Here is a 19,638-nt window from a genome sequence, read left to right as displayed (position 1 = left end):
AGGAAGACTCTACCGCAGTTGTATGATCTTTCTCCCAGAAACCTGATGTGATTGTAGGGAACATGAAACAAAGTACTTTCACTTCATCCAATTCTCCAACAATCCCATCTGCCATGGAAGCAGCAAACCTCACGATTAAAGCCACTCAGATGGGCAAACTATCTTTCAAGAGAAGTAAAGTACCTCAAAAAATCACAATGAGGCTTTGTTGAGGACCCAGGTTCCCTGGATCCCAGCCTCTTATTTTTTTCCAAATGAAAACACAAGTGACTTCTAAAAGTAAATGAAGTGGTCAATATTTTTTCCAAATCACCTTCTGAGGGGCAGGACAGTGTCAGCTCTGTTTAACAATGCACTTGGAAGCCTCTGGGCTCGTGATAAACTCCACACCTAGGCATTATTTTAGTCTTACTCTGTAGGATACACTAGGTACATATCTCTCCTTTGGGCCAACCTCTGGGACTCATTCATTGAATATTAATGAGCATCTGCCGTGTCCCCAACCCTTTGCTTGGCATAGGAAAGGAGGCAGAAAAAAAAAAATATGCCTGCCCTTAAGGCAATTTCCTTAAGGAAATTGATTAATTTCAACGGATCCATAATCTTGACATGGGCACTCCCTTTTTACCAGTGCAGATTGCAATCCATTCATATACTATTGTCATCCTGTGTGGTTCTTGCCCAAATCCTTGTACAAATCATCTGTGGAGGATCTAATGGGGAGAAGGGAGTATCTTTTCCATGGGGCTTTTAATGCCCTCTGTGTCTACCATTTCTTGAGCACAAATAACCAATAGTGTGACAGCCACACACTGGCTTTTGGGAGGTAGTGCAGCCTTTTCAACTAATAAGGCATTGAGAAAGGCTTTGGGGGGCTCCAGGTGGAAAGGGGAAGGGAGGTTCATGAATCAAACCTTGGAGTAAAGAAGCAGACAACCCACTCTTTCCCCCCGCCCGCCCCCGCAATAGCTAAGCCCATCAAGGAAACAAGATAGAATTTGAGAGGGGCTAAAATCAATCACTTTCTCACTACCCAGCCCAATGCCTGAAATTCCCCCACAGTAGATGCTTTGCTATAGCTCTTAAAAATTGGGTTTCAAGAGCCCTTCTTCCGGCTGTGGTACCTTGCTACAGGTTACTTGAGAGCTAGCCCAATGAAATCAGGACTCAAGACAGGGCCTGAGAGTCAGGAAGAGCCTTGGACCAGATGAGACAAACCAGGAATTTCACCGTTTTGCTGGAAGCCAACCCTAAAGGGAATTAAACCTGAGCAAATGTATTCAGTGTCCAAGACATGCAAAAACATCACTATTGCATCCCCTTGTTTTTGAGAGGGCTTTAGTTAAAAAAAAAAACAAACCCTTTCTGGTCCCTCAACATATTCTGTTGTTTGAGCATAGTAAAACATGTATATAGCACTTGACAATTAAAAAGTGCTTTCAGAGTCATCATCTGAGTCTCAAAACAACCCTGTAAGGTTGGCAAAATAGGCATTGCCATTTTACAGATAAGGAAATTGAGCCATGCAGCTGTTAAACAACATGTCCAAAGTCTCATGGATAATAAGTGGCTTCAGACGCCAAATCCTATGCCCTTTTGAGACAGAATAATGTCTCACTTATTGGAACACCAGGGGAAGGAGGACAGCTTTGGTTTCCCCATCTGTAAAATAAGAGTACAGGAATGAAGGGTCTCAAGTACCTTTCAGCTGTAATTGTCTATGGTTTTATATAAGACAAAGCATTCCCCTATTTCCAAAATGGGGAAGGAAGGAAGAGGGAGACCCTATATGCTCCACAAACATCAGAAGATCTAATTGTACTCCAAATCTCTATGCCATACTATTTCCCATGCTGTTCTATCACATGCAGGAAGTTCTGCCAAAGTACGATATATGATGAGCAGAGATTAAAAAAAAAAAAAATCCCTGGCCAAGAGATTAAGATTGCTAGTGCTTGTCATACAAGATTCCAGTCACGATAGAACCAGTCCCAGCTCTCAGCACAGGGAGGATTCTGGTTTCAGGAGCAGCAGCAATAGCCCTGACCCCCCAAAATAGTGCTGCCCTTCCCCATTCTTATTCATTATCCCATAGCAAAGCCCTTTGAGAGTTATAAGCTTTCCCAGCTATAATCATACAAACTTGCCCAGTCTCACCTGATCTTAGAAACTAAGCAGGGTCCAACATAGCAGGCAATGAGGTAGAGTGGGATGTTGAACTTGTGACGAAAAGGGTTAGGGTTCAAATCCCAGCCCTTTTCCTGTGGCTTTGGCCAAATCACCCTCTGTGCCTCAATTGTCTCACCTATAAAATTAGAGTATTCAAGTAGATGGACCAAAGGTCCCTTCCAGCTCTAAATCCTTGAACCCATGTACCACCACTGTTCCTGAAAAAAATTAAGGCAGAGACTAGTGAAAACTGGGCAGTGTGTCTGTCAATAAAGGCATCAAACATTCTCAGCTTCTCCTTTCTATTCCAGTGGTCTTTTAGTCTGAGATGTGAGAATTTCAAATTCAGAATCAAGGAATGTTGGTATTCAACACTTGCCATACACTTAGTTCTATGCCTATAGAAGATAAATAATAGAAAGTTTTCTGCCCCAAATAACTAAAAGTGACAAAATCCATTGCTAGCAAGGCTATAGAGAAACAAAAGCACTCAAACGTTGGTGGTAGAACTGCAAATTGTAGAACCTTCAGGGAGAGCAATCTAGCAGTTAAGGAGTCAAAAAATAATCATTATAACTTTAAACCCAACAATCTCATTATTGAGAATATATCCTAAGAATATCATCATGAAAATTTTGTTAGAAATATGTAAAACAGGATTATATGTAATTGAATTAGAAACAAATTGAATTATGTCAAACTGTTGGTAATGGCTGAATGAACTGAGTCATAGCATCATGATTAGAAACTACAATGTCATTAGGGTTAGGGACCAGACCTGTGGTTTCCTGGAAAATGCCCTCTACCAGTGCAGGTTGGCACCTTCTCAGCAACTTAGAGAATTGTCCAGTGTCATGGTGTCAAACTCAAATAGAAATGGGGGCCACAGAACCATATGTAAGGATCCCTGTGGGCCATATATTTACTTGGTTTTAAAATGTAGTTAGCTGTGTTTTATTGTATTTTTAGTTATTTTGTTAAATAGTTCCCAATTACATTTTAATCTAGTTCAGGCAGTACTCAGGAGGGCTGTAGGCTACATGTGGCCCAGAGGCCTTGTTTCTGACAAGTTAGGTGATACACAGCCAGGGTGTATCAGAGGTGTGACTTGAACCCAAGCCTTCCTGGTTTTCAGACCAGCTCTCTATCTGCCACACCAGAGTGCCATTATAACTGATAAACATGAGGAACAGAAAGAAATTCGGAAAGGCCTATATAAAGTCATATGGAATGAAAAGGCAGAACCAGAAACAGTATTCACACTATATATTTATATAAATACAGAGAGGTATGAATAAAGAAAGGGACAAGCTAAACTGGGCATATTGTACATAGAAATTCATTTTAAAGTATTGTTAGCACCTGTTTCACTAAACTCTCCCACAGAGACTATAGATGCTGTTATGGTATCTTTTAAGAGTCAAATATAATATTGCAAAAAAGGCATTTGGGACTAGCAGTTTGGAGTTATTATTCTAACTGTCTGGCAATGAGGTACTTTTCCCTACAGAGTTCAGGAGATTGTGTTTTTTAACCTTTGATCTAGAAAACAGAGAGACACAGAGAATACAGACAGGTGAAAAGATGGTGAAATGTGCAACTTACGTCTCTCTTATGCAACTTACCTCCTGTCACAGGTGATGGACTCAGGGTGCAGGTTGCAACAAATTTTTTGGACATAGCCATATTTGTTATATATTTGCATATTTGTAAGGTTATTGATTTAGTGTTGTTCTTTCAACAACGAAGCAGATGGGAGGGAGAAAAAATAAATTTGTGTTCACTGAAAAAAATTTTAATTTTTTAAAAGAGTGAGAAGAAATTTCTTTCTTGTGAGAACTGTCTGTAAAAGAATTCTATGAAGAATTGGTGGAGACTTTCCAGTTACTTTTTTTTTCTAGAAATATTTTCTATAAAGATTGTTTCCTGTGATGGCTAAAAAGAAGACAAAGAAAAAGTACTACCATAACTTACTTCCTGAGAAGCTGAATTTAACTCCTGAGGAGAATTAGGAGGATCTTAAGAGACAGTATCTAAAGAGAGATGAATGGCAAAATTGTATTTCCTGAAGTAAAGAGAAATCATCTGCTTTTTGAGGTTCCCTGGATATAATCTTTTTCACTGCCCAGTGTATTATAATTAAATATCTGTCTGTTTTATTACTGATTTCATTTGTTAATAAATTGTATATTTGATAATTGTAATAGTTACTTAATCATATGAGATTAAAGGATTTAATACAGAGAAAGATATGATTAACTACAATGAGGAAAGGAGACTTCTCCAGTTTATTTAACAAATGCTATTTAATAAACTGGGGCAAGGAATTGAGTCTACTGATTAGTAAGAAAGAGATTGCAATTTTATTTACTAATAAGAAAATATCCAAATACGTCCCTGGATTACCACAGAGCTCAGGCTGATAATATTTTATGGGGGAATAAATCAAATAGCAAGGTGAAGGGTGACCTACAAGTAAAGTTGGGTAACCCATGAAAAACCCTGCCACTGTGTAAGTTATAAATATAGGTTTAATTTGATTTTGTTGTTACATTAAATTGAGATTTTAAAATTCTGGCCTTCTACAAATTTAGTCTCTTTTGGGGAAATAAGACTAGAACATGCAAGGTAATAACAAACCATACTAACATAACAAGTGGTAAACTGTGCAAGATTGATAGTAAATGCTGAGTTCAAAAAATGGAATCCTGATCACATTCTAAAGAAGAAAATCTAAAATTCTTAGCCTGGAATTTAAGGCTTTCTAAGAGATGCCCCCAACCTATCTTGCTAGTTTTTTCTAGTTCCCAATGCTTCCCTTCATGCGTCCTACATTTTAGTAAATCTGCACTATTCACCATTCACTGAACATAAGCTCCACGAGGAAAGAAAATACAACAAGAACTACTAGGCATGTGAGTTGTCTTGACCACATGTGCTATCTACATTGGGCCTCATTAGCATTGTACTCTCACTAACCTTGTGTTTGGGTCTTCTCACAAATACTGTATCTGTGGGAGATTGTGACCCAGGTTTACAGACAAGTTTTGTGACTAGTGTTCTAACTATATCTCAGTAAATGTCATTTCTTTGAATTAACTGTGTCTATGGGCTGACTCTTAAAGGAGAAGCTTACTGGCGAGGACTTCTGAACTATAGTTTTAGGGAATGCAGACCCACGGAAGTTACCCTAGAACTTCAGAGTGGTGGCCACATGCTGGTGACCCAGACTCTGAGCTGCACAGTCTCTGTTTCTTCTGACTTATGGCAATTACCGCATTCTGCTTTGTATTGAATTTGTCTCATCATTTTCTATTAGATTAGAAGGTCTTTGAAGTCAAGAACCACATCTTGTTCTCATGCAAACCCCACCTCTCCCGTCCCAGTACCAACACAGGTGACTTGACTATAAGTTGTGGTTGTTTGTCTTTTGTTCTTGAAGAGGTACATGACATCAAAAAGATAATTCCATGACTTGCAAATGAATTGGATTTAATGACAGAGGGCCCTGCAAAGTCATCAGCCTCACTTTCTCCTCTGAAGCCAGCTGGGTCCAGTGGTGAGATATAGTTCAGGATGACTGGAGACGGCCCAGCTGCCTATAAGTGGAGCTCAATGAATTAATTGGGAAGGGATTTGGAATAATCAAGGAAAGACCTCCAGAAGTGAGAACTTAAGTTGAGCCTTGAAAGAAGAGATGAATTTGGTTAGAAGGGCAAAGAGGACCAGGACATTACAGATAAGTAGAAGGCAGAGAGATAGGAATGAGAGTGATTTGTGTTGGGGGAGGGGTCAGCGTGGCAGCATTAGAGTATATATGCTGAGGAGTAGTGGGTGGTAGTTTTCCTATATTAAAATGTGGCCAGATCACACAGAGTCTTGAAAACCCATCAGAGTTTAGATTTTATGTGGAGAGCTGATGAAAGTTTTAAAACAGGGGGTGAGAGGATGATAAATTGTGAGTTCCTTGGGAGCAGCAACTAGGGGTTTTGTTTGTTTGTTTGCCACCTTTGTCAATGGTACAGTAGATAGACCACCTGGTCTGGGGTAAGGAAGACTTATCTTCTGAGTTCAAATCTGGCTAGCTGTATGACCCTGGGCAAGTCACTTAATCTAGTTTGCCTCAGTTTCCTCATCTGTAAAATGAGCTGGAGAAGGAAGTGGCAAACCACTCCAGTATCTTTACCAAGAAAACTCGAAATGGGGTCACAAAGAGTTGGACATGACTGAAAAAGGACTAAACAAATCATCAGTGCTTAGCATAGTGTCTGGCACTGTGGTGCCAACTAAATGGTAGTTGACTGGCTGACTGACAGTCTGATAGTTTTTGCAGGATGGAGCAGAGCCCCCAAGAGACAGGAAGACTAATGAGGCTGGCGCAATTATTTAGGAATGAGGTAACAAGGACTTGGATTAGGGTTACAGCAGAAATGGAAAAGAGGGGACACAGTTCTATAAAGCCAAAATGTACAGGACTTGTGACTAACCTGAAGGTCAAGATGACTTCAAAATTTGGAAATCTCACCACCATGCTGATTGACTCAGTTTTTGATACTCGGCACCTAGTCAACTGCCTCCCTCATCTGACTGGAGGGCTGGAGGGTAGCTACCCAAAGCCTTGCTTTATAAAGGCTCAACTTTCAGAACTTCCCAGGTAATTCTCCATTCTCCACTAACAGTTCTGCTTGGTTTCAACTCCATGGATGGAAAGCACATTGGATTTAGTGCTGCTGAACACGGATGGAAAAAAATCACACAACCAGCGTAGCTAGTTTGTACAGTGGATAGTGCTGGGCCTGGAGTCAGGAAGACCTGAGTTCAAATCCAGCCTCAGACACTAGCTGTGTGACTCTGGTCAAGTCACTTCACCCTGTTTGCCTCAGTTTCCTCATCTGTAAAATGAGCTGGAGAAGGAAATGGCAAACCGCTGCAGTACCTCCGCCAAGAAAAACCCAAATGGGGTCACAAAGAGTCAGACACGACTGAAAAAACAATCACACAACCATTCTAACTGGGCCCACCACATGTTTATATTACACAAGTGGGCCCTCCCTGCTGTTAGGAAATCCTATTATACCTCCCTTCTCAACCCTATCCTACTTTCCACAGTAACTCTTCCAAGCCTTGTCATCCTTCCTCAAACCTTCCCTGCCCTCTCCCCTCACTCTCTCAGCTGAGAATCTTGCCTCATATTTTACAGAAAAAATCGAGGCTATTTGCGGTGAGTTCCCACTTTTCCCCTCTTCTTCATCTCCTATCAGAGAACTTCTGCCACTCTCCTCCTTCACCCTGCCTCCCTCCTTACCAAGGCTAACCTGCTGAAGGGATCCCATTCCATCCTGTCTCCTCCAACGGACTGCCTCATTACCACCAATTTCATTTCTTTTCAATCTCTCCCTCTCTACTGGTTCATTTCCTATGACTTACAAACATGCCCACCAGCATCCTGAAAAAATCCTTGCTTGATTCTTCCAACCTCACTATCATCCTATTTCTCTTCTGCCCTTTGTGGCCAAACTTCTTGAAAAGGCTGCTTACAATTGGTGCCTCCATTTCCTATCCTCTCACTCTCTTCTTAATCCCTTACAGTCTCACTTTTGCTTTCCATTCCACCCAAACTGCTCTCCCCAAAGTTACTAATGATCTCTTAGACACCAAACCCAATGACCTTTTCTCAATCTGTGGCCAAGACCTGTGGATTTCACCCTTGCAACATCTCTCAAATAAGCCCCGTTCTCCCCTCTGACAATGCCTTCATCACCTAGTACAAACCCTCAACATCCCACACCTAGATTATTGCATTAGCCTGGTGGCTAATGTTTCCTGACCTAGGAATTCCATACATACCCCTGATATTGCCTTCACTGTGTTGAAGCAAAAACTTCTACCCAGTTCTATTTCAGAAGGCTGGGTTGCCTGAAACTCCACCCACATCTAAAGGGAGCGATCCTTATGGTGGCTAGGCAGGCTACCGTGGGATAGCAGACAGAGAATTGGATCTGGTGTCTGAGAGACCGGGCTTCAAGTGTTCTTCCTAACTCGGTATGTCATTCTCCATCTCAGACTGCTTTCTGATCTGTAAAATGAGAACAGCCACTCATGCCACCTACCTCAAAACCGGACCACGATCCAAGTGTTGTCTAAACTGTGTGGCTCTCTGTGTCAGCTATTCACTACTGTTTTACATTTACCTAGTTTTGAAATGACTCTTCTGGCGAGGAAGTGGAACAATGACTTTCAGCACTTCTTGGGAAATAATCATCCGTGAAGCTGAGCACCATTTCTCGCCTTCATTTAATGCAACATTCTTTTTTTTCCTCCAAATATGTTGCCCATGCCTATCTCCCAGAATTGAGCTAATGTATGAAGATCTGGCAGAGAGGCAGCTTAGTCAGAGACGCAGCTCTGCCCATCCACATAACGTCCCAAGTGGTAAGAACAATAGGCAGCAACACCACAGAGACTTGATGACTCAGCCTGCGCTGGCTTTGCTGGGGGAGGCAGGTGTCAGTTTCCTGTCCTAAACTTCTGGCCCCAGGCAGAGGGCTTTCTCCAGGCCTTCTTGAGAGGATGGACTAGAGGTCACCGGAATTAAATCAGTTAGACTAGGGCTGCCACCCCCTTATTCTGTAGATGAGAACGATAGGGCCCAGAGAGGGCAAAGGACATACCTTGAGTTACCTAAGAGCTCCTGCTGCCAGAGGAGTCATTCCCTGAGCCAGTCCTCTAAGTGGCTTGTTTCTGAATCTCTTCCCCCTCAATGGGGACCACTGTAAGGTGTACATCCCACGGACAGCCCCAGTACTCCAGCCATCTTGCAGATCATACACTCATGTTGTTTTCCATATTTTATTTTAAAACAATAGTAAACAATTTTATTTATTGTCTTAATCCAAACCACCTGACATCTGGCTTATCTGGCCAAAAAGTAAAATGGGGAGGGGAAGGGAACATGGGGGCTAACCTAACATCCCTGGAAATAAGCCCATTTTCCTGACATCTGGAATGGCTTGTAGATACTGTCTTTGCAAAAGGAAAGAAAAGAAAAGCACCACCAAGGCGTGCTTCAGCAGCAGTAGCAGCTCAGGAAACCAATCTTTGTTTCTTCAATGATTTCAACATGTCCCAAACCATCCAGTTCAATTCTAGATATTCCCTGGGCTTTAGACTCATCTAAATCATTCTACTTCAATGATTCCTTTTGAAAGCAACTTTAAAACAAGAGACCCAAGTACAAGTAAAATAACCCTGATGATGATTTCCTCAAGACATCCAGGTTCTTTTGTCCGGCATGAGACTTGGTCTGACCGAACACACTGCCAACCAGCACATTTCCCTCCAGTCTGTAGTACCCGCCTGTGAAAGAGTGGAGACCTAGCTCCTTTGGAGCCAAGTCTCATGAAAAGACAAATGTTTGGAGCACAGCAGGGGAAGAAGGGTGGTGTCAAGCACGCACCCAGCTGAGCTCCTGGTTCTTTGCCTTTTGTTCTGGGTGAGTGGGTAGGGGGTTTCTGAAGTGGTTGGGATACTGGAAGTGGGAAGGGATGAAAGGAATTGAAAAGCAATTGCTACCTGATGGCAAGACAAAAAGAAATCTGTAAAACAGTTCAGGTTTCCCCATCTACAATGTAAATAGCATTTTAAAAAAAGTTCTTTCATTATAGAAGGTACAACCCATGGCATGGACAGGGATCAGAGAAGGCCCTTGAATGAGATTACTGTTGTAAGGAAATGTCATCACCAGACCAATGAAGAAGCACTGTTTCTCTGAGCTATCACTCTCCCAGATATAGAAATAGCTGTGTTACAGGGAACAAGACTCAGAAACAGTGTCCACCATATGAGGCTGTTATCGGCAGAGAAGAACTAGGAATCAAAGAAAGGGCTCATTTCCCCAAGGGCTCTTGCCCTAAGCCCCCATGTTACACAACCACATTAAGAGGAGAGGTAGGTTGCTTTCTGGTGTTCAAAGCAAAATGTCCATCAAGTTTTGTTTCTTCCTTACAAAGTACAGATAGATGGAACTGACATCATCCAAATGATCTGGAATTAGACTCTCCCTGCACCACTGAGAAACTAATCCCACTCAATGGGTTCCTCTTCAGAAAGGTCTTACCCCAGCCCCAGCTCCCAACTCAAAAAATCAAATTAACCTTAGGAAAAAAAATAAATAGCATGTATATTTCATACCACCTAAACTCCACAGAATACTTGGCTGTCAGATTCTTCCCCACCCACCCTGTCTCAAGCTCTCAGATGAAAGTCTTCTTCTTTCTCCCCTATTATCCCACCCTAAGATCCTTCCTCTGGCCTTGGAAGTTATGGTACATTCTGCCTCTCAGCGTACGGTGGTGACATGGGCAAGGTCCATTTGCGTCCTGGTCCCATGGGCAGTGGGGATGCCTAGCAAGCTGCCCAAACCAACGCCCAGGCCTCTAGACTCCTGCTGAAGGCCCCAGACTGGCCTTTGGTCCATCTTGTTGATTTTTTTAAAAAAGAAGAAAAAAAGAAAGAAAAAGGCTCCACGTGGTGACTTGGGTCTGTCGAGGTCTCCGTGGCGGCATCCTACCAGTCAGATCTGTGGGGCTGGCACAGCCACGCCCAAGCACTCTCACTGTAGCTTTGTACCCAGCTTTCGCTGTCTGTTTCTGCAAGGTGACATTGAACAGGTGGACCGGAGAATGGTAAAAAAGAAACAAAAAATGAGATCTTCCCCTACAAAGGGCAAGCAAATCATTTACTTCCCTTTCTTCCAAAAGAGCCTTTCCCTGCTCTCTACCCAGTTATTTTTATTAACACCCCCCTATGTGTGGATAGCACTTCTCAGTTCAGAAAGAAATGGTTCGTGTCCACTGTCTCATTTGCTCTTCGCGACAACCTCATCAGGCAGGCAGGCAGGTTGGCCAAGAACTATCATGTCTGCTTTATAGAGGAGGAAATTCAAACTCAGAGCGGGGTGGGGGGGAGCTATTTGCTCAAGGTTACATAGCCAAAAAGAGGTAGACTTGGGCCTAGGCACCTTCAATCCCTTTTAATACTATCTTCACTACATCATAATCCCCAGGCAGGCAGGAATGCTCTCTCTGCCTCTGGCCAGCTGTGTGCTTTATGCCATTAATGGGATTGCCTTGCCCCAAAGCCTTCAAATCCCCTTTCCTAACAGATGGGCCCTTTACCTATTCAGCTTGTTATTATAATTTGGCCAGGATGCATTCACAACGCACATCTCCCAAGCCACCCACCAGCCCACACACCACCAAGCCTTTCTTTTCAGCCCTTCATGAACTCCCTTGCTTTGGGACTATTAACCTCCAGGACTGGAAAACCATAAGGCTGCCCTATCTACTTCATAGAGCTGTAGTTAAAAAAAATCCTCTGGAAATTTTAAAGAGAAATAGGAAAGAATGTTGTCCTCTTCCTTTCCATTCCTCCTAATCCCTTGCTCCACATCAACTTTCTCTGACCATCCCCTCCCCACCCCATCCCACCCCTGCCTCCAGTACCATTCGCTCCCCTGCTTCTGGCCTTTTTGTCGGAGAACTCAGAAACTGGGGCCCTTTCAGATCTAATATTCTATGACCTGTGTAATTCTTGGCCTTGAGTTCTATGCAGGCTTCTGTTCTTTTGAGTTCTAAAAATTAAGCTTCAAATAGTCTAGAATTAGAAGGGAATGTGAATGGAGAGCTGACCTAGGAGACAGAAAGGCTTGGTTCAAATCTTGTTTCTGACACATACAGGCTATGTGACCTCTGGGTAAGGCACTAAATTTCTCACTGGCCCAGACACTTCTCTAAGACTACAAATAGAAAGCAAGAGCCAATCTGCATTGGTAGGAGAGTTTCCTCACTAAGTGTTCTCTATAACAATAAAATTCAAAGGTTTGGGAAAAAATAAAACCTAATAATCCAGGCTCTTCCAACTTGACCCTCAATTGGAGAAATGGGGTCAAATGCCCCCTAAATCCCAGACCCTACATAGGTAAGAGCTGTTCTAGGAGAAACCTTGGCCAAAGGGATAGGCTCTTTATTCAAGGCCAGTCATGGGAGTCTAAATGGGCTTTCTATCTTACTCACCTGGCCTCTGCTCTGGTGACCGTATACTCAAACCACAGGACGTTGGGGATGAGGCTTGTGTCTCGAATTAAGAAGAACTCAGATATGGGCCTAGGGAAAAAGAACAGCACACTCAGGGTGCTCATTTTTGACAAAGTCATCCTGGAAGCCCCCCAAATTCCAAGGTGTTAAAGGGTTCAGGCTACGCCCCCTTCCCCTTTGTTTGTAACTTTCCAAAGGGCGAAAAATATCGATCTAGCCACCAAGTCCTGGGGAAAGAGTTCCACTGTCTGGGGTGGGGCAGGGGAGAGGGTGATCCAAGTCCTGAGGAGGAGAGACTGGGTCAAACAGCAGCCAGTTCTTGCTGCAAAGGGCATGGGTGGTGTCAAAAGAGATAGCACTGGCCTGACACACGGACTAGGGTCAAAGTTCCACTGAATATATTCCCACATATTCCTGAGCACAGAGCCTGGTACATGCAACTCTGAGACCTGAGGATTATGAACTGTGCCTACACAGAGAGAAGATGCTGTCCTTGAGTCAAAGGTCCTAACCCAGGGGAATGCCCAGAGGCCAAGCAGCAAACTCCTGAGTCTGAAGATGGGGTGGGAGGGATAACCAATACACATAGGTCTTCCACATATGGCTCCTGAGGCTCACTCAGAATCCTAAAACACCTTCTTCCTGCACGTCTACCCAGTGGCCAGTGGGAATCCACTTGGGATTTTGCAAAGAAAGGCTTGCCCACAGTCTGGAGAGCAGAAAGAGAGCCTTGACAATGGAGGCCTAGATTAGGAATCAGGATGCAGGCAGGTTCTCTTCCTAACTTTGCCATAGGTCAGAATCCTCAGTGTGCAAACCAGCCCTGGAAGAAGAGCTCCCAATGGACCCAGCAAAGAATGAGAATATGGGGTGGGAAGGGAAAGGTCCCTGAACTCCCTGGGAGAGGGGAAGTGTGGGGAAAAGGGTTCTGGGAGGAAATTTTACCAGGCTGCTATCCTGGGGAACAGTGGAGTGAGGATCTCCTGTGTGAAGGCAAACCACGCGACAGCCATGATGCTTCCTGCAACCCCTCCATAGAGAACCTGGCTCCAGGTGTGGTACAACAAATACACTCTTCAGCAGAAAGGGATGGGGAAGAACCAATGAGATAGAAATGGATAAATCAGACAGACAGTTCCTGGCAGACCAGGATGCCAGGTTAGAGCTGAGATTAGAACCAAAGATAGTCAAGTGCCTAGCACCTGAGATGAGACCCACCCTTTGCACTGGTTCAGTGGGACAGCTCCTTTCTTAATGGCTCAGCCAGATCCTGACCTAAAGCCCAGGATCCCTGAACTCCAAACCCAAGGAGGATGCCAAGAACAGCAGGGCAAAGTCTAGCACATATGGGAGTTTCTTTGATCCAACCAAAATGTGGTGAGCTGAGCAGGGACCAGGAATGATGAACCATTACAAGCAGTAGTTAGGCCTCCCTCTTCAATGTTAAATAGAATCCTAAGAAACAGCTCCACCATATACTCCTGCTCAGTGGATTACTCTATCCTTCACTCTGATTAATCTGGTGGCCTCTATGGCTGAATTCATGGGAGGGAGGCCTAGGGTAAGCTTCCAGGCCAAAAAAGGAGCCAAAAAGGGGAGAAGCCAAGCTTGGGGTTAAGTAAAGGGCCTCAGGGACACTGGAGAGGCCCTGAGGGGAGGAACGGTCTTCTGGCCACTGAAGGAGCTGTGAATGGAAGGGAGCAGGAAGATGAGGAGCAAGAAGAAAGGGCAAATACTGCTGCATACCTACTATATGAGACGAGAAAGGCTACTGTCACGAGGCCCAGAGAGAGCACATGTCTCCATAACAAGTCCAAGAATCTGGCGTTGTTTGTTTGATGCATTCTAAAGAAAGGGGAAAGAAAGGGGGGCCACTGAGGGGACAGGTAAAGCGGCTCCTTGTCCTTCCGCTCCTCAGCAGGAAGGAAGGAAGCAGTCTCCATTGTTCAGTCCTCATCGTCTTTGACCGCTCTGCAGCTTCTGACCCTGATGCCCACCACCCCCTTCTGAAAATGTGGCTTCTGGAACACCACATTTGCCTGATTCTCCTTCGTCTCTTACTGCTCACCTAAATCACTCTGCATGGATCTACTTTTCTATCTTGCTCTTAACTGAAGATATCCCAACCAAGCGACCCAGGGACAATGACCCAAGTGGAGGTGAATGTCACTGACATTCTACGAGGTGGGTACAGGAGGTGCCAGTCCCTAGACAAAGCTAGGGTCAGTGGGAGGCCTGGAGCAGACGAGGGCTCAGGAAAAAATGCCTACCAAGTCTGAAAAGCCGGTAACCCCAACTGCCCTCCCCTGCCCTCCCCAGGAAGGTACTTTACCTTAAATAAAGGAAAAGGAAGGAGTAGACTGAGAAGAACCACATAAATTGGGAATGACTGGAAGGCATTCCATATTTGGTATTCACCATGGAGTGCGTATCTAAGAAGAAGCAGACAATGTCCATCAGGCAGTGTCTGGGCCACAGATCTGTGTTCCCCCTGGATATCCAGCTCCCCCAAGCAAGGAGATGCCTTCATCCAGCTTCGGCTCTCCCATTGCACCCCTCCAAGGTCCCACCATACCTCCACAGGGCCGGGGCTCCTGGATAATGTTCTTTATTAGCCAGTTGACCCCTTCGTTGAGTGCCAGACCCCCCAGGAAAGAAATCTGTAAAAGAAGGAGTAGGGTCAACTCTGCCCTTGGAAGCCATAAACCAAGTCCCTCCCAGCCCCCCCAGATGCTGACCCCAGCCACTATTCCTAGATGACAGACTCTGAGGCCAGCAGGAGACTCAAAAACACTGGCGCATGGATCCCTATGTGTGTATGTGGGGGTGGAGCTGCCATCCTGGTGCGATGGACAAAGGCACTGGATTCGGAGCCAGAGGATGTAGGTTCAAATCATGCCTGTACTACCTACTACCAAGCATCCTTGGGCAAGTACATCATGTCTCTTGACTTCTATTCTTCCTCTGTAAACTGAGACAACAGCAACAGATGATTTCTGAGGTTCCTGTCAGTAGGAGTCCTGTCTTTAGGGACCACTCTGGTTTGCCTTAAGGTACCATGAACAACTGCCCACAACATGGAAAGGAGACCATTTCCCAGTGGTCGATGCATCCCCACTGCCTCTTGCCAGCCTTGTAGAGGTGAGGCTCCCTCGCCCCCCACCCACCACTGAGCAGAGGGAATGTATACATTGGTCACAGTGGAAAGGACTGCAGGGTGGGCGTGGCAGGAGGCAAGGCAGACTCACAGTGTGAAGCTCTCGCTTGAATATGATGAGTGTCACAAAGCCAACAATAACGAAGATGGGGCTGAGGCTCAGGTAGGCAAGGAGGTGGCCTGAAAGATCACCTGGGGAAGGTGGGAGGCAAAGAAACGGACGAACTGGTCAAAAACCATCTCTTCAAAGGAGAAACCGAGCCACCCCAGAGAAAGCCAGTCCAAGGGCTCACAGGGCCCAGGAGAAGCTTCCAGTCTGACCCAGGACAGCAGGAGCTCCGTTAGTGACAGCCGGCTCCACACCATAAGAAGGGAGCAGGAATCACAGAGCAGAAGCTCCAGCTAGCCAGCCTTAGCAATGGGAGAAAGCAGGCTCCAAAGAAAGCTGCATCTCCTTGGCACTTCCCCAGAGACAGCATGGAGGAAAGCCTAGGAAAGGAGGAGAGGACGCTCGGGGTCTTTCCCTGCAGTGACCAGAGAGGGGGATATAGGCAAACTGACTCAACACAGCCTGAGGCGCACACCCCCACCCCTATCCCCCTGCCCTAGTGTGGCTGCCTCTCACTGACCTCCCACAGGCTCCTGGGGTTTTGGAGCATTCTCTCCTTCTTTCAGGAATAAGTCCCAGGACCAAGCCAGGCTCCTAATTCTTACCCTAGGCTCAACTAAAACTCAGAGGGGGGGAGGGTAGGAAGGGAAGACAGAGAGGTTATGTTGATGGGGAGTTCTTATTCACCTCTAGTTTCACCTCATCCAGACTGCCTGTGCCAGAAGGCACTTTACCCCTCTTAAACCTCTCCCTAAGGCCAATACCTGGTACATTTCCTAGAAAACAGCCCAGGCCAAAGGCCAGATCCACACTGAAAAAACTCTAACCTGGGAAACGGTCCCAAAGAAACCTAACTGGGCATAAGCCAGTCTGCACAGGAATCCAGAGGACAGCAAGCCAAGCCCCAGCCCCAGGTAGAGAAGACCGGGGGAGAGAGAGGAGACCAACACCCTCAAAGTCCAATGAATGACTCAAGGAACCCAGGCCGAGAGGGAAGCATACGCCAAGCAGGCTTCACTCCAAACTTCCTTCAGCATAATCATAGCAAAGAGCTAGGGCAGGAGATGTCAAGAACACCAGACTAAAAGTGAAGAGACAAGTTCAGGTCTGATACTGTAGTTAAATGTGGGACTTGGGCAGGTCACATTCCTTCTCTGGGCCAGTTTCCTCATTTGTAAAACAAAGTGTTAAATTACAGAATCTCTAAGGTCCCGCACAGCTTTAACACTGTAAAATTCTATGGTAATAAAAAGCCCAATTGTAGTTTTAAGAACTTATCTTCTATCTTCTTTCCTACCTCAAAGCTTCTAAGAGCATCTGTTTGGGTCTCTTGGTTCCCATCATTCCCTACCTTAACTGAACTCATTTATGCACCTGTAATATCCTACAGAATGAAACCTCCTAGAGGGCAGGGGCTGTTTCATTCTCATCTTTTATGCTCAGCGCCTACCACGGCGTCTGGCACATTGCAGGCACTGAAATGTTGCTTCAATTTGGAGACACCTCCTGAGGCTCAGGAGGGTTGGGTCAACCACCCGAGGTCAGAGATGAGACTTCTAAACCCAAGCTATCTGATTCTAAGACTAGTGACGAGAGAAGCCCAGCAGGCTGCATTTCTCGAGTCTGCGTTCTTGGGAGTACCTCGTACAGCCACACATGCAAAGGCTTCTGATCACGGCCTCTAATGCCTTCAGTCATCTCCCTGAGGGCCACAAATGGCTCTCCTGCCCACTTCCACTCCCTACAAAGAGTCTAAATGAGTTGTGGTTTTGTTTTTTTTGGGCAGCAGCAACAGGGACAGAACAGTGAACACACGATGATGGCATATGACAGGGGATGTCCCTTTGTGGATTCCCCTCCTTTTTCCAGAGCCCAAAAGCAAGGACACTTGAAGAAGCAAAATCTGCCCATCAATATTATGTATCCTTCTTAAAGCAAGCAGGAGGCAGGAAGGGTAGGGATATTCTCACTGACTTCAGCAAGAAATCACTGTCCACATTTTTTCAGCTTGGGAGTTTGGGGGTGCTGGTGGTTAATGTTGCCCAAAAAACTATCTGGATGGCTATGGGAAAAAAAAAAGGCTTAGGAAAATTTGCATACCTTCACCTTTGGGGGAGATGAGTGAGCCAGGACAGACATTTCTGTCATGACTCGGCTCAGGGGGAGAGAGAGTGAAACTAGCCCGACATACATTTCCCTCTGGACTAGGCCTTAAATTAGCAGGAAGACTGTGTGCTACGTGGGCATCACAGAAATTGATACTCCATTAGCTGTCCCCTTCCTGCAGGAGGATGGTGCTTGGCTATGTGGCCCTGGAACCCCTGTACACCCTAACTTAAGCCTAAGGAGACTCTCTCCCATATGGATATCGTTTCATCCTCAGGATGGACATGGCCTTTGGCTGTTTCAAAAGCAATACTGTACCAGGTACTGCTCCCAAAGAGCTGTGAGATAGATGTAGGGCAACTCACTTCATCTGAGTCTCAGTTTTCTCATCTGTAAAATGGGAATAACATACCGCTATTAAAGCTTCAAACTGCACCGAGACTTTTGGTACAACCTGTATTATCTCTGTATTGCTACCTGGCCTCGCCAGATGGTGGGGGGGAAAGCACTTTGTAAACTTAAAAAGGTAAAAAATGCGACTTCTGAATTCTGTGTCAGCCTGGGAAGGTTGTGCGGACAAAGGGCAGGGCCAAGCTTTCTGGGTCAGCATCCTTTCCCCACTCCTAGCAGTTCACAAGAAACAGGCGCAAACTCATTCCTTCACACGTCGTCCTCGCTCCAGACAACCTGGGCTCAGTCCAGCCTTGGGGGCACACCGCGGGGCCCAAAGGGTTCCAAGAGGGTAGGGGTCAAGGGCAGGGGGAGGGGGCTGGGGTTGGCCCCGGGGCGCCAGAAGGAAGGGTCTTCTGGCTGGAATCAGAGGCAGCTCCGGTGGGGGCTTGCCTAGCTCCTGAAAGCAACGAGGAGACCAGGCTGCATCTAGAAGGGGCGACGGTGGGCGGTTGGTCCGAGACAAGGAAACTCTCAAGTGCTCACGCACCGTCCCCTCCGGAGCCGAGGGGCAACACCCCCCTCTGCACGCCTGCTTCTCTAGTCCTCAGGGGGCAATGACGGGGGAAGAGGGGGTCTAGAGACCCTAACCACTCCACGCACCCAATGTCTCCGCACCCCACAAGCCCACTTCACGGGTCCGTGCCACTGAGCCCAGGTAGCCAGCCGCGCAGGCGCAGAGTGAGAGAGCCAGCGGCTCACAATTTAGCACAGCTCATCGCCGCCTCACTGCGCCTGCGCGTTATGCTCCTCGAAGGGAGCCTTCAATGGCTCACTATTTGACAGCTGCCACCCCAGCCCCCTGCTGCCCCCTCCCCTGGCTCACCCGGGGAGGGAGAGGTCGGGTGGGGAGGGGCGAGACACAGAGGAGCTCTCCTTTGAGGGCCTGGGGCTGAGTTTTACCTGCGGGATATTCGACGTGGGTGAGGGTCACCGGCCGCCATGAAGCGGGGAGCGAGCACTGTCCGTCCGCTGCCATCTTACCCGGAGACCGGGCTTTGCCTATTAGCCAATCAGGAAAAAGAGGGGAGATGGTCCTGACCTATCCCGCTTGGAAGACTCTTCACACCCAATCGTCGGCCGCTACAGGTAGTGGCGCAGCCCATCAGCGCGCAGGCCATCGGCCTAGCCAGAGCAACGAATCAGAGAGTGGGGCTCATGGAACCTTTGAGCTTCCCCCACCAGGGTTCAATCCGTTGCGAGCACAGGTACGAACCTAGCCAATCAGGATAGGGTAAGGTTACAGCCCATAAACTGGAACAGTGTGACCAATCAGAAGGAGAGATTGGCGCTAAAGGGGCGGACAGAACGAACCAATCAGTCTTTAGCTTGGGGGGCGTGTTGGCCTTTGGTGGGAGCTTTAGTTTGGGGTCCTGGTTCTAACCTTATTCGTGCTCTAGTGTAGTTGGGGGTCGCCCTGATACTGACTCTGGGCTTTTAGGACCGCCAACTCCTCGACGGAGCTCAGGGGGAGGCTACAAGGGTTACGGGACTGGGGCATCCATAGTTCACAAGTCAGCCGACCTGATGCCCAGAGAACCAGAAACCACTAT

At 46.2% G+C, this 19,638-nt stretch overlaps 1 protein-coding gene across 1 annotated transcript; it reads right to left on the bottom strand.

The window, feature by feature from the left end:
* Positions 1-9,011: 9,011 nt before the first annotated feature.
* DOLPP1 (dolichyldiphosphatase 1) lies at positions 9,012-19,086 on the bottom strand. Its single transcript, XM_036748067.1, has 8 exons — positions 18,989-19,086; positions 15,512-15,612; positions 14,839-14,923; positions 14,596-14,695; positions 14,010-14,108; positions 13,209-13,337; positions 12,243-12,332; positions 9,012-10,817 (listed from the first exon to the last, which is right to left on the bottom strand). The coding sequence occupies exons 1-8, from the start codon at positions 19,062-19,064 to the stop codon at positions 10,781-10,783; spliced, it is 717 nt and encodes a 238-aa protein (XP_036603962.1). The 5' UTR covers positions 19,065-19,086; the 3' UTR covers positions 9,012-10,780.
* Between the last annotated feature and the right edge of the window lie 552 nt (positions 19,087-19,638).

Source organism: Trichosurus vulpecula, chromosome 3 (assembly GCF_011100635.1).
Source record: "Trichosurus vulpecula isolate mTriVul1 chromosome 3, mTriVul1.pri, whole genome shotgun sequence".
NCBI lineage: Eukaryota > Metazoa > Chordata > Mammalia > Diprotodontia > Phalangeridae > Trichosurus > Trichosurus vulpecula.
This window is presented reverse-complemented; position numbering and strand designations above follow the sequence as displayed.